The sequence below is a fragment of the Haliaeetus albicilla genome, chromosome Z, assembly GCF_947461875.1.
Source record: "Haliaeetus albicilla chromosome Z, bHalAlb1.1, whole genome shotgun sequence".
Lineage (NCBI taxonomy): Eukaryota > Metazoa > Chordata > Aves > Accipitriformes > Accipitridae > Haliaeetus > Haliaeetus albicilla.
This window is the reverse complement of record NC_091516.1, coordinates 42,761,466-42,775,502: the sequence shown is the minus strand read 5'-3', so window position 1 is coordinate 42,775,502 and position 14,037 is coordinate 42,761,466. Positions and strand designations below refer to the sequence as shown.

The following is a 14,037-nucleotide window of genomic DNA, read 5'->3' as shown; positions in this document are numbered from 1 at the left end:
TAAAATTGCAGTAAAACATTGCAGTAAAACTTCCCTTCTGATGACATTGATACTTTTTGCCTGTGGTTTCTGGTACTGCCAGTCAGGAACAACTGCCTTCTAAACTGAACAGGTCAGGTTGGACAAAACGTGGTCATGTATAGGAGGGTATCTGAGAAGTCCATTGTTTCTCAGGTCACACTTGTGATTCCATAATGATGGTTGTTTTGTTGTTCAGACCAGTTGGCCTTGTCAGTGGATTCATGTTCAAGACTAATCCATTCAAAACATTAAAAGATGGTAACAGCCACTTGCAGCACTGTTGTCTCTGCCTTCCATAACAAATATTACTAGCTGAAAACTTCTGTTAAAGACTGCTGAAGGATGCAGTTTCAGTTTTGAGCCTTCAGAATAAGGATGGGCATACAGAGCTCTTAATTTACTTTAGAAGACTAACAGTCATAGCTGGAGTTCTTTGCAGAGACAGGATTTGTGTTTTATCACTATAAACATTGTAAATGGTTTGCGACTTCCATTTTGTTTGAAAACAACTGAGTTCATGCAAATAACTTCTTACAACTTATCAGGAAACTGTTTCTTATGATGACTCAAAATTCCATACAAGTTTGGAGCAGACATAGTTAAAGCCGTTGTTTGGCATCTCATAAAGCAAGAGGAGCTCTTGCAATTGGATTTTTCAGTAAAATGAAGTCAGTCACCAGGAATTTTGGACTTGCTTGGTTTGATTTTTCAGTGTGAGGGCACATGACAGTAGTGTGCAAAGCTTAAATTCACTGTAGGAGCTTGGCTTGCAGCCTTCAGCTTGGTAACCTCTGGGGTTGTTCGTCAGGACAGTGTCAGGTAACTGTGACCTATTTGTTTGCTACTACTGAATGGGGCACAAAGATAAATGTTTTTGTGGTGGGAAGAAAACACGCAGATCACTTTTAATGCCTATAATTTGAGATTTTATTGCAGGTAACTACATGGTGCCATTGACTCCTCCTTTTCTTCTCCGGGTGTGACGGTGTAGCATCACAACTTGTAGTCCAAGTTGCCTGCTGCATCAGTACGGGAAGACCAGAACATCTGTTCTATCTGTGTATCTGTCGCGTCCCAAAGTTGGAGCGACTCAGGTTCGTGGATTTCCTTTGTCAGAATTAAGGTGAAACGACACCAGGGGAGTTCAAACAACAATCAACATTTATTCAACCTAGCTAACTCTGTCCAAGTACACATGAACTTGTTAATATGAACCTTGCAACATGTCATTAAGCCGCTGTTTGAGAAGAGGAGGAAAGTACAGAAAGAATGAAATGGAAAAAGGAACATGAAATGTATCAGAAGGAGAGCCCTCCCGTTGAGTCACGAGGTTCAGAGCAGACCCCCTTGCTTTCTGGACTCCTTCTCAAAGAGGAGCTCAGGGGCGGCTAGGTCCACTCCTAGTCTCAGACTTGGTCAACGGTTTATGTTTCAAAGGATGAGGTGTAGGGACTGTGGAAAAGAGAGAAGGAAAAGAGAGAGAGAATGAGAGAAAAAAGAAAGAGAGAAGAGAAGGGTTTCACCAGTCCTGGGTCCAGCGTTGGTCCAGCCAGCGTAGAGATCCAGTTCCGGAGGGCGCGCACTGAGGATTCGTTCTCTCCTCTTTTATAGTGTGTTAGTTGATGATCTCAACATGCGCAGTTCCCACACCTGGGGTTCACTGGAATCGGTAGCTTTGCGGGGGGGGGGGGTGTTCATTGTGGAGTTGCTTCTCTTTTCCTGCTGGTATGACCACTTAAGATAGAAGCACAGTCCCAACTTCCATGGGGCCTTCTTCCTCCAGGAAGGCATAAATTGTGTTCCTTCTCCTGGTCACTCAAGATAAGGAATTGGGGCCTTGGAGAAGTGCATTCCCACCCTCCGTGGGGCCCTCTCCTCTGTCCACATTGTCCTGTTCACAAAACTCCAGCATTTTTACAGAGGCCGTTTTGTCCACCAAAGCTCTTTTAGCGGATGTTTGAGACATTTGAATTTGTCAGACCGTCACAGTATCATCAAAAGAAATTCAGAGCAGTAGTGATTTTTCCTTAAAGCTTTAGTGCTTTCTGTTTAAACATCCAGCATAGGGATGTCATTCAATTAATTGCTCAAAATCATTAAAAAATAGGGCATTTTGTTGCTTTGAATAAATCAAGCTCAATCAGTAACTCAGTAAAGCACGTCTGCAAAGCAAAAGCTCAAAAAATGAGTTAGTGGCAATTTGTAAAGGCACTAGCTAAAGAGCAGAATCTGCTGTTACTGACATACTCCTTCTGTAGAATTGATTTTTTTAGAAAGATGTGAAACATGCTTCTTTTTTCTCACTCTGTCTTAGGAGTCTGGAACTTTTAACATATGGGACTTATTTCCTTTTTTAGAAGTAATTTGTATTTAGCACCCACATTCATCTGAGTGACAAAACCAAATCAACACTGAATTTGTTAGCCTAGGCCATCAGAAGGCATTTCAGGCTGGTGGTACACAGAAAAGGCTAGTTAGATGGCTGATTAAAGTTAGCTGTATTTCAAAATAAGTGATGCAGCAATTCAAGACCATCACAGTTTGCAACTTTTTTCTTTGTAGTACTAAGTTGAAAAACACTTCTGGCCAATATATGATCTAACTTGATGAGCGGCGAGACCTGCACTGGCGGGATCATCCTGGAGGCAGCGGCGGCGGCGCTTTTAAATTTGCTTTTAAATCTCGCTTTTAAAACTAAATACTAGCATCTGGGAAATGCCAGACTGAGTTCTAGTTTTGCAAGTGCCAGTCTCCAAGTGTCGTGGTTTAACCCCAGCCAGCAACTAAGCACCACGCAGCCGCTCACTCACTCCCCCCCCATCCAGTGGGATGGGGGAGAAAATCAGGAAAAGAAGTAAAACTCCTGGGTTGAGATAAGAACGGTTTAATAGAACAGAAAAGAAGAAAGTAATAATGATAATGATAACACTAATAAAATGACAACAGTAGTAATAAAAGGATTGAAATGTACAAATGATGCGCAGGGCAATTGCTCACCACCTGCAGACCGACACCCAGCCAGTCCCCAAGCAGCGAATCCCTGCCCCCCCACTTCCCAGTTCCTAAACTAGATGGGACGTCACATGGTATGGAATACACTGTTGGCCAGTTTGGGTCAGGTGCCCTGGCTGGGCATGAGAAGCTGAAAAATCCTTGACTCTAGTCTAAACACTACTGAGCAACAACTGAAAACATCAGTGTTATCAACATTCTTCACATACTGAACTCAAAACATAGCACTGTACCAGCTACTAGGAAGACAGTTAACTACATCCCAGCTGAAACCAGGACACCAAGTCGGCATGTGTTCTCTTTGCAGATTGGCATGAGGACTCATAGTTATACTACTGCTGCTTTGTGTTTGGGAGATTCATACCATTTAATTAAAATCATGCTACTGTTGGGTATTTAAGGATTTTAAAACTCTCATCTGGACATGCATAGGACAAAAGCGGCTAAATAGGCAATCACTGTACCACTAGTAACTTTACTGGCTTGTTCCTGACTTGGCATTAAGCTTTGTGTGGAATTACTGTGGCATTAACAACCGATATTGGTGTTCATAACTAAAGTGATCCCCACCTATCAGTGGCCTCTCATTTCTAATGCTCCAAGTGTCTCTCAGAGTTCTTGCTACTGAAAGTAAATAAAAAAAGAAATGTGAAAAAAAACGGGGGGGACAGGTTACATACATTCCACCCATGAAAGCACTTTTGGGTCTTACTGATACAGGACATACAACAATAATTAAAAAAACTTAATGATACTACAAACTAATGGAATACTGAGAATCTTCCAACAGGCTCCCTAGAGAGAAAAACGTTTCAGACCTCTTTTAGTCAACAGTTTCAATTACTTGTGGAGTGATTAGCAGAAAACGGCACAGGCAATTAACTTCCAGGGAGTTTTAACAGTCATATCCTTACCCCTTCGCTGCCTATGTTTAACTTTACGCGAGGATCTGAAAACGATGGCACTAATGAGCAGTCAGCGAAGACTCAGACTCCTCGATTTTATGAGAGAGTACGAAACGTGATCCGGGTTTGTTAGCTGCCCAGCAGATGACAAGATAACTCTGTCAAGGTTGAGGAACCAAACGCAGCGGGGTGTATATATACTTCGTGGTCTTTGCCGCCGGCTCCCTCGCCCTCCACATCAGCCGCGTCAAGCGCTGCTGCCGTCGCCTCTCGGGGACCGGCGCCCGCCGAGAGGAGAGCGGCCCCTCCGCCCGGGCCCCCCACCGGCCCTTCCCCGCCGCTGCGGACACAGCCGCCCGAGGGGCCGCGGCGCGGGAGGGCGGCGGCGCCGGCGGCTCCCACCGCCGCTGCCGCTGGCTGCGGGGCACCGACTCCTGCGAGCCCGCTCCCTCCCGCGGCGGCCGCGGGCATGGGCCCTCCCTCTTCCGTCACGGGGGCAAGAGCACGGTCCACTGTGTGACGCGAGGGCTCCTCGTTCCGGGATGACGTGCGACCAGACGCTGAAATCCGGCGCTAGACGGCCAAAACGATTCACGAACCTTCCACCGCCCGCCGCCGCCCGTACAGCAGCCGTGCTTCAGTATCCCCGCCCCCGCTGGGCGGAGCTCTGCCTTCTTTCCGCCCCGCCGCCGCGCTAGAGGCGTCACTTCCTGCCGTCGCCGCCGCTGCCTCCAGGATGATCCCGCCGGTGCAGGTCTCGCCGCTTATCAAGGTGAGAGCGGCGGGCGGCTCCCCCGCTACGCTCCGGGGCGGGGGGGCGGCCGCTGGTGGCCTCGACGGGGCGGGCGGGCGGGCAGGCAGGCAGTGGCGGCGGCGGCCGGGCTGGGGCTGGGGCGGGCCGGGCCGGGCCTGGCGGTGCGTGTGAGCTGAGCGAAGGGCGCGTCCTTGTCTCTGTCTCCCGCAGTTCACCCGGTACTCGGCCCTGCTGGTGGGGATGATCTACGGCAAGAAGCGATACGGTGAGTGCGGCGCCCCGGGCGGCCTCTCCCCCTCCCCCGCGTGGCCCGCAAGGGCACCTTGAGGCGGGCGGTGCGGGCCGCGCAGCCGCGGGCCCGGCCGCCATTGCCACCCTCCCCGCCGCAGCGGGAGCTGCCCAGGCCTTGCCGAGGTGGTCCTCAGAGAGGGGCTTGTCGTACGAATGGGTGACTTCAAACCAGCAATTGTGCCTTTGTGCCTGTGAAACGGTTTTCCTTTTCGAGTGAGCTAGCAGGTGCTGGGTTCTAGGAACTGTGTTTTAAAGCAAATGTGTCCGTGACAGACTACCTAAAGCCTATTGCTGAAGAAGAGAGAAGAGTAGAGGCTGAAGAGAAAAAGAAACGTGAAGAACTTGAGCGGATTGCAAAAGAGCTTGCAGAAGGTAGTCCGTTGGTGTAATTTACGCATTCTATGCCAAAGCATGCCCACTGGCTTGCAGGTGGACTGACATTTTACTGCAGTGTTTTTAGGAGAAATTTAGGCTTACAGGCCTGTGTGGGTCTGTGGCACGGTGGTTAGGGTTATGTGAAAGGTAAATAGTACTGCTGTTTGACAAGCTCTTCAAAATGTAAGCATCAGTAGAGGAAGGGTTAAAATCACTTTTGCAGCTGAACAGGACTTGTTAAATGGTTATCTGAATTTCCACTGAGAAAACAAACTGCTAAAAGCTGATGGTTATTCTGTGAGGAATAACTGGAGCTGTATATTAACTGTGTCCAGGTGTCCCTTATTCAGCTGGACGCCGAAAATCCCTTTTCTCCATGCAATATCAAAATCTTACAAATGTGCCTGACCTAAACCAGAAGTTGTAGGCAACTGCTTGTAATTGCACTCAAACTTTGAAGTGGTATTACTAGCGTAGTATTAGAGGTCAACATCATTTGTTGTATCTTTCATGTGGAGGGAATATGCTGAAGGTGATCAACTGGGATTAGTACTGTTTTTTTCTCATTCCCTTCCACTCTATAGTATTCCTGCTGCAGCATGCTTTGCCTTGTCCTTAGGATTATTTTTTGGGTCCCCTGTGCATTTCTAACAGAGGATTCCTCCCCTCTAGCTTAAACTCACCTAGGTTTTTTTAGGTGGACTTACAGTTAAGCAGAACTTGAAGAAAATTAATAACTCAAGCTATTCGTGGTGCTGCTACACACTTAGTAACTATTGTCCTGGGAAGTAGTGATGTTTGCATTGTTCTAAACAAGGCTTAAGATTGAACAAACCTGTAAAATTAAATGAACTAGACATATAAAATCAAACGTGCAAGTTGGTGAATTGTATCGCTTACTAGAGATAGAGCTATTTTGCACAGCTGTTTTACAGTCTTAAATATATAGTATCCATTGGTCATGGACTAAATAAATGGGTCTTTTGGATGTTTTGAAGTTTAGCTGAAACTTTTTGTATTTTTGGATATAAGAAGCTGTACTACTATGTTGCTACTTCACTTAATAATGGAATTCTGTGCTTGTTTCTTTAGAATGTTTAGTATATTTAAGAGGCACACAGATGACCATTCTGCTTTCCCAACGGTGCTTTTGGTGTGATTTTTCCAGTTAGAAAAGCAATTGTTAAAACTTTATTTAGTGCAATGCAGTTGTTGAAGATTGTTCTTTAAAGATGGATAACTGGATCTATCTGTAATGATAGCTTTTTCTGGCCTCATTCAAATTGTCAGTTCAGAAAACTGTCATTTACTAATGAGTAAGCCAGAAAAGTGCCTTCACCCCAAAGCAATGAAATACACTTCTGTTGAATAAGCAGGAATCATAAAAACTGTCTAGACAGAAATGGCATACTTAAAAGGTAGCCTTTGATCCCACTATGCTTTGCATGTTTTAGTACTGCATGGGAGTGATTAGTAGTCCTAACTACATATGTTTTTATTTCCCTTCTAGCAAGTGAAGAGTCCATACTGAAATGAAGAAAAGATTGGATCTTAATTTCACATGTGGGAATACGTGGCTAGGCTCTGAACTCTTAAGTGGTTGGTGGACTTTGCATGGTATTCTATCAATAAAGTACTTAAAACATTTCAGTTGGTATTTTTTGATTGAATTGTACAGAACAGCAGCAGCAGTACTTAAAGAATGTGACAGGAAGCATTTGTCACAAGCTGGCCGTTGCTGCAGCTGAAAACACCCTGTTGTATTCCTCCAGCAACAGCCAGTCACTACGCCTATTACTCATAGGTAATGTTTGTGATCAGAAAATACATAAGTATGGGCATGTGGGGGAGGCTGGTGTGGCACTGACTGCCTTGAACCTCTTTATTAAATGGCTTAACCAGGGAGTTGGTGTTATCTTTTTTCAGCTGTGTTACCACAGTGGATTATTGCACAATTCTTGTATTTGACAGTGCAGTCAAATTTGATTGTGACTTGTCAAGCCATGCTGAGATCTGAGGAATTGGTGCTGACTCACTAGGCAGATATTTCTGAACACATACCTTTTCAGATTTAACAAATGGTCAAGTGTTGTTCCCCAAAACCAAGAACAAGTTACAATCAAATTGTAGTTTGCGTCTTTTATAAGAAGTGACTGGCCATGCAGGTGACTGATATTTAAAAAGTTAGTGGCCCTTAATATGAAATTGAGTCTGCCTTTAGCATGTAAGCTGTTAAGGCACCTCCTCAGCTGTACAGACCTCAGGTGTCCTAGAAGAAGGTAAAAAGCTGATCTCTGTAGATTGTGGTGTTGAGTGACTTGGCTTGTGGTGTTGGTTTTCTCACTGTAAGAAATACTGGTAACTCCAAGATTCAGGGGGTCTGGTTTCTTACTTGGACAATGGATAGCTTCCTTTTTCTGATATTGCAGATTAGACAGCTGAAGCAGTGATTTCAGATCCAAATCTTTCTAAGTGATGGCAATCTTTCAGGAAATGTTGTCTTACATTTTATTAAACTAACTGCTCTTAATAAATAGTCTCTTCCAGATTATGCTTTGGAAGAAAAAAATTCTTGACTACCAGTGCACATTCTCGACTAATGAAAGAAAGCAGTCTTAGGGTGTTTAAGGAAATGAAATTAACAAACTTGGATTTAAATTGAAAGTGTAACATAATAATTGCAGGGAAAAGGTGTTAAGATGAGATAGTTTCAAGGAGAAAAGGGGAACAGGAAAATCAACTACATGTTGTCATGATTGGGTTTTTAGTTATTTCTTGGCATGAATGTATACCTCATGGTATTAAAATGATTAGGTGATGCTAATGTAAGTAAAGATCTAGACTGCCAGTTAGTTTAAAATTCTGTTTCTGTAAAATAGAAATAATGTGTCATGTCCTGACCTCTCAGTGTAGCAGGATGTGTTGCATAGTTAAACAATATTCTTCCAAAAGCCTCTTATTTTCAGGAGCTGGAAATTAGATCTGAATTGCCAGAAACTTTTTTTTTTTTCAGCACTGGTGCTCAGCCCATGTCTGTGGTGCTAGTCTGTAAGCTGTTATATGGGTGGTATGTGAAATAAGTGCTACTGAAAAATGACTGAAACTGAACACTTGGGATTCAGCCGCCACTCAGTGCTTGAGCAAAATGTGATTATAACAGGATACTTATTTACTTCAAGCTGAAATACCTTTACTGCTGTTCTGTTAAGGGCTGGTCATAGAGGTAGGTAATCCTTTTATCTTTGGGTTGCTGGAGCTAAAGCCAGTTGCTAGAACAGCTGTGGCCTGCTGCTCTGCCAAGGGCTAAAAGTGCTCACCTTCACCTGCTCCTACTGTGCCACCTTGTTAAAGTGTGGAGGGTGCCAGAGAGGGGGGAGGGAGTTCCATCTGTCCCCTCCTTTTACTTCCACCCTGGTGTTTGTTTATGATTTTGTCCCCCCTGAGGGCAGCATGGCTGCTCCCAGCAGAGCTGAGCCTGTCCTTGGTGAGTAAGTGCAGCACATTTCACAGAGCAGGATCCCAGCCCCTGCAGCAGGGTAGGAGGTCTCTCTTTGTAGAGGACACAATGCAGTGGCCAAACACAGGGCTTTCTGCAGCACTAGCTGTCTGGAGTTTTGCTGTCTTGCCTAGCTCTAGGACCACAAATGACTCAATCTGAACTCTCCTGTTGCCTTTTGCATTGTCCCTTTGTCACCCTCCTTCGCCTGGAAGTTGTCTTGCATTTGGGGCCCATGTCTCTTGTAACCTAGCTGATAAATGCTGGGCTGGTTCTAAATGTGAAGGGGACAGGTACTTCCTTTGCAGCCAAGGATGTCTGTCAGATCTGTAGGGATTAGGGTACAAGAATCCCCCACATAGGATGATGCAGAAGTGCCACCATTTCCATATAGTCCTCAAAACCTGGCTGCAGGGCCAGGCAAGAAATCTGTCCTTGTAAAACCTCTTACTTTGGGATGAACTCCCATGTGGGTGGGAAGGGTGCTGGAAGCCTCATTGCCACCATCCCACAGTGTCCTGGTTTCAGCTGGGATAGAGTTAATTTTCTTTCTAGTAGCTGGTATAAGTGTTATGGTTTGGATTTAGTAGGAGAATAGTGTTGATAACACACTGATGGTTTTAGTTGTTGCTAAGTAGTGTTATACCAAGTCAGGCATTTTTCAGCTTCTCACACCACCCAACCAGTGAGTAGGCAGGGGGTGCACAAGAAGTTGGGAGGGGACACAGCCAGAACAGCTGACCCCAACTGGCCAAAGGAATATTCCATACCATGTGGTGTCATACCCAATATAGAAACTGGGGGGAGCTGGCTGGGGGGGCAGGTCGCTGCTCAGGAACTAACCAGGCATCAGTTGGTGAGAGGTGAGCAATTGCATTGTGCATCACTTGTTTTGTATATTTCAATTCTTTTATTATTATTATTGTAATTTTATTATTATTGTCATTATTATTTTCTTCCTTTCTGTCTTGTTGAACTATCTCAACCCACGAGTTTTACTTTTTTCCCCGATTCTCTCCCCCATCCCAGTGGCTGGGGTGGAATGAGCGAGTGGCTGCTTGGTGCTTAGTTGCTGGCTGGGGTTAAACCACGACATGCAGTGACCAGATTATTCTTCTGCCACCCCATTCTGGCCAGGCAATAGATGATTATCAGGTTCAAGCCAAAAAAAGCCAATGCTGAGCAGCTACAGTAAGTTTAACACTTTTGCAGCAAGACTAAGGTACCTGTGAACACTAATATATATTACAGCATCAGCTGGGAAACTTAATGTGCAAAAGGACTGAAATGGACGAGTAGATTTTTTTTTTTTTAAGAGAAGGCCAAGAGGTGAACTAAATGTCTTCAACTGAGGGAGGTTCTAGGGAAAACAGCCTTATACTCAGAGGTGCATGGCAAAAGGACTGGATGCAGCAGACACGGACTGCAGCAAGTACGGAGAAAACTCTTGACAACCTGGTGGTCAGACTTTTAACAAGAGTCCAGAGATAATTTTTTTCTTTGATTCTGTGACAGGCTTGGTTACTCTGTTTCATACACACCTCCTATGAATAGGATTCATACAGGTGTTTGGAGCTAAGGATTCATTTTTTTCATTGATAAAACACATGGAAGAGAGAGGCAAGCCCATGGAAAGTAAAGGTAATCTGTCTGACTCTGTGCACAAGCAGTTTTGGAAGCAGTCATCCAAAGGTGCAAAAGGAAAGAATTTGGCTTTGCACCTGTGGCAGACTTAAGAGCACTTAACGTGGTTGGGTAGCGTTGCTGAATGCTGGTTTCCTGGGCTATGCATGATCAGGCTGCTTGCAGTTGAGGGAATTCAGTCCCAGTCTTTAGCCCCTGCAATCCAGAGAAAGCTGATGGAATTGCCTCTAGAGGAAAGGGGGAATGTGAGAACGGACTGCAGATACATCTAAAGACTGCTGCAGAAAGGATGGGCATAAATTCTTTCCCAAACTGCTAGAGATAACAAGAAAAAATGGGGAGGATGTGTTAAATAAGCCTTTGATAAGTAGCTGCTGTCACTGAGAAATAAGTGAGGCCAATTCCTGGCCACATGACTGCATACCAAGCCAAATATTTGTCTGCAAACTTGATGAAAATTGTGTTTGGCAATGGATTTTGACATAACGGAGAAAGAGCTGTTATTTGAGCCTAAGGCTACTGCAACCCCCAGCAGCAAGTAACAGGAACAACTTGTTGAAAGGTGCAGAGGAGAAAGCGGGAAAGAGAGAGCATCTGACCCCAGTTGGCATTACACAAGTGTAGGGTGCCAAGGGGAAGAAAGCAGGGAGAAGACAAAGCAGATAGCTCTGTTGAAAGACAACTTTTTCTTGGAAAGAGGTGAAAACTGAAGCAGGAAGTCAACCTGAGACCTGTTGTCTGAGAACAGAAAGATGAGGAAGGAAGCAATAAGAAAATGCCTTTTCTCTCAAAGGTTATGAGAGAGAAGATCCCCCATGTTTGCTCTGTAGCCTGGAAAACACTGCAGCCACCTTTTCTTCTGCTGGAACTAGGTTTGTCTGACTGTAAAAGGAACTATGCCTTAAGCCTTATTGTTTCTAAGACTGCTCCTATCAGACATATAACTAATGATTAGAAATTTTTTTAGATATAAGCACCTGCATTCTATTAATCATAAAACAATATGCATAAGTTGCTTATTTGTCCTATGTGTCTCCCCCTCCATGGCTGGCTTGAAACCCAGTCAAGCTGAATCAACAGAAGAAGGATCCTACATCTTAGACCTAAGACATGGGAGTAAGTGATTAACTTTAGAACAAGATAAATTAATAGAATAGCCTGAGTGATTTTCAGAAATTCAAAGGTGATCTTTGATGTGTAAGAAGATAAGTGATTGTGGTGACCAAAGACCTTATGCCTACGACCACTAACTTCAATTCTCGTGTCGCGGTTCTTCTGATGAGATAAGATGGTGAATGATAACAACATGGGAACAGAGATCGACTGGAAAATTACAAAGACTTTGTACTGGGACAATGGGTGGTAAAAAGGTATATAAGATTGGGAAATTTTTGGAAGGTTGCCATTCACTGCAGTGGTGGCCCAACTCTGAGTTGTTAATAAAGCAAACCTAGAGAAACCCATGACTGAAAATCCTTTAACGCTGACTCCTCAGCGCTCTGCTGCAGCTTGAGAGGGAGTTTCTCTCTACTGAATGTTTTTCTTAATCTTCCCCATACCCCACCTTAAGGTTTTGTGGAAGGAGTAGAGGAAGAGGTACAGAGAAAAAAGATTTTTCCCTTGCAAACATTTGTGACAGATGATGCAAGCCACATTCAGCCCAGACAACAATAAAAACTTACTTGGGTCCACTACTCTCTGGGCTCTCACAGAGGTTTTCTTACACAGCATCTGGAGCTGCTGGAAGGACAAAGCCTCTCTGCAGAGTGGCAAGAATGCAACCCATCTGCCTGGAGGGTGGAGCTGGGATCCATACCCCCACCTGTGGTGTTCAATGCCGTGTCTTCCTTTGAAGAGCTGAGTGGAGGCTGAGTTGTTCCTGTTCTGCCTCCCTGGAAGGGGAGCAGCATGTCCCAGCCTTAGCTGGAGTCAGACTGTGGCCAGCTGGGAAAAGACAGTGACCATTTCTCCCAGGTCCATGAGAGGTGCTTGAAGACAGGACCATGGTCTCTGTTTTCCCTGGCAGTTTTTCCCTCTCTGCAGGAACTGCTACCCTCACAGCTCTGCCAGCAGCAGAGAGCTCATATGTGCTCCCACATCTCTGGTAGTGCCAGGTCAGGCACCACCACTCACAACCCATGGCCAGCAGCAGCCTAGGCTCCAGCATAGGGAACAGCTGAAGGGCACCCACATGTTCTTTTTCAGTAGCAGAGCAAAGAGGTCCTGTCTTGAGTCTGCTTGTTCTACCCCTTCCATCTGGGACAGCAGATGATGGCCAAGCTGCAGCATTAAAAATCCTTTCGCAGCTCCCCACTCAGGAAAGCCCCTTCTCCTGCATGGAGGGAAAATTTGCTCTCTCCCCTTGAGCTCTTCTCTGAGAAACCTCCCCTGCCAGTCTCACAGGGATATTCATTTCCCTACCTACCCCTCACCTTCAAAACCAAGAATGGAGATCTGTTTGCATTACCTCCTTCAGTGAGGCACTTACAAAACAGGCCCTGGCTCATCTCGCACTGGACTTGAGAGCTGCATCAAGCCAGAGGTGAAAACACTTCCCTGGGGTATAGGCAAATATGTCAGAAGCAGAGCTAAATTACAGCACTCAACAGGGAGCTGATTGGTTAGGAGACCTCTCCTGAAATCATGTTGCAATGACATCACTTTTTTTTCAGGCCTGGGAAAATGATGGAAAAATCTGTTTCTTGGCCCTTTCCTTCTCCATGTGCAGTAAGTCAGCTGCCAAGAGGGAGCACTGTGAGTAGAAACTGTGCCAGGTTTCACCTGCATCTAGCTGACTAATATGGGAAGCAAACTGCAAGTGGTGTGGTTGTGATGGTGCAACAAAATGTAGAAACATCTGTTAGTAAGGGATTGCTGACCAGAAAGGACAGTGGTCCCAATCTTTTGGCAAAGTGACTATGTGGTTAGATGTTACCATTTTGCAAAAAACACAAAAAAATTATTTTCATCACCTGGCCTCCGTAGTATGAGAAAGAAAGTGTTCCTCTCAGACACTCAGTGTGTGTTAGGCAGTGGGAGTGAGAGCCACAGTCAGGGGCAGAAGGGAAGGGCAGGCTGCTCAGAGTTCAGGGCTGTACATGCTGTGGCTGGATGTGACCTGTGTGTCAGACGAGAAGACAGCGGGAGCAGCAGAGGAAGCATCTCATCACAGCATCTCCTCAGGTGTGGGGAGGGAAGGGTTTCCTCCCACCAGCTGCCCCTCTCTGGGGCATTGCATTGTGCCATTAATGCTTTCCCTGGATGAGCCAGCCCGGGAGGTGAGGGGTTGGGGCCTGTCCCCAGGTACCATGGATGAATGACAAGTGCTACTCTGTGCTTAACTGTTGTATAATCTCAGACTACAGCTGTATGTTGTGTCGCCGGTCCTCTCACCCCACCCTGCACCTCCCATCAGCTCCACCGGTGCAGATATGCTGCTTGCTGCAGACCTGCAAGGATCACTTCTGCCTCCTGTCACAGGTCTTTCCCCTCAAAGGAGAAGTTACCGACCGACTGTCCAGCAGGGATGCAACTTCTGT

General features: G+C 45.5%; 1 protein-coding gene across 1 annotated transcript; it reads left to right on the top strand.

The window, feature by feature from the left end:
* Positions 1-4,558: 4,558 nt before the first annotated feature.
* ATP5ME (ATP synthase membrane subunit e) lies at positions 4,559-7,005 on the top strand. The gene is made up of 4 exons (XM_069776270.1): positions 4,559-4,710; positions 4,903-4,957; positions 5,257-5,355; positions 6,869-7,005. The coding sequence occupies exons 1-4, from the start codon at positions 4,675-4,677 to the stop codon at positions 6,892-6,894; spliced, it is 216 nt and encodes a 71-aa protein (XP_069632371.1). The 5' UTR covers positions 4,559-4,674; the 3' UTR covers positions 6,895-7,005.
* Positions 7,006-14,037: the final 7,032 nt, after the last annotated feature.

What these genes read in the sequence shown, in the direction of transcription:
- ATP5ME (XM_069776270.1), top strand. Translation starts at nt 4,675, where the DNA reads ATGATCCCGCCGGTGCAGGTCTCGCCGCTTATCAAG. An exon ending in AGGTCTCGCCGCTTATCAAG is followed by an intron (nt 4,711 to 4,902) that starts GTGAGAGCGGCG and finishes TGTCTCCCGCAG; the next exon opens with TTCACCCGGTACTCGGCCCT. An exon ending in TGCAAAAGAGCTTGCAGAAG is followed by an intron (nt 5,356 to 6,868) that starts GTAGTCCGTTGG and finishes TTTCCCTTCTAG; the next exon opens with CAAGTGAAGAGTCCATACTG.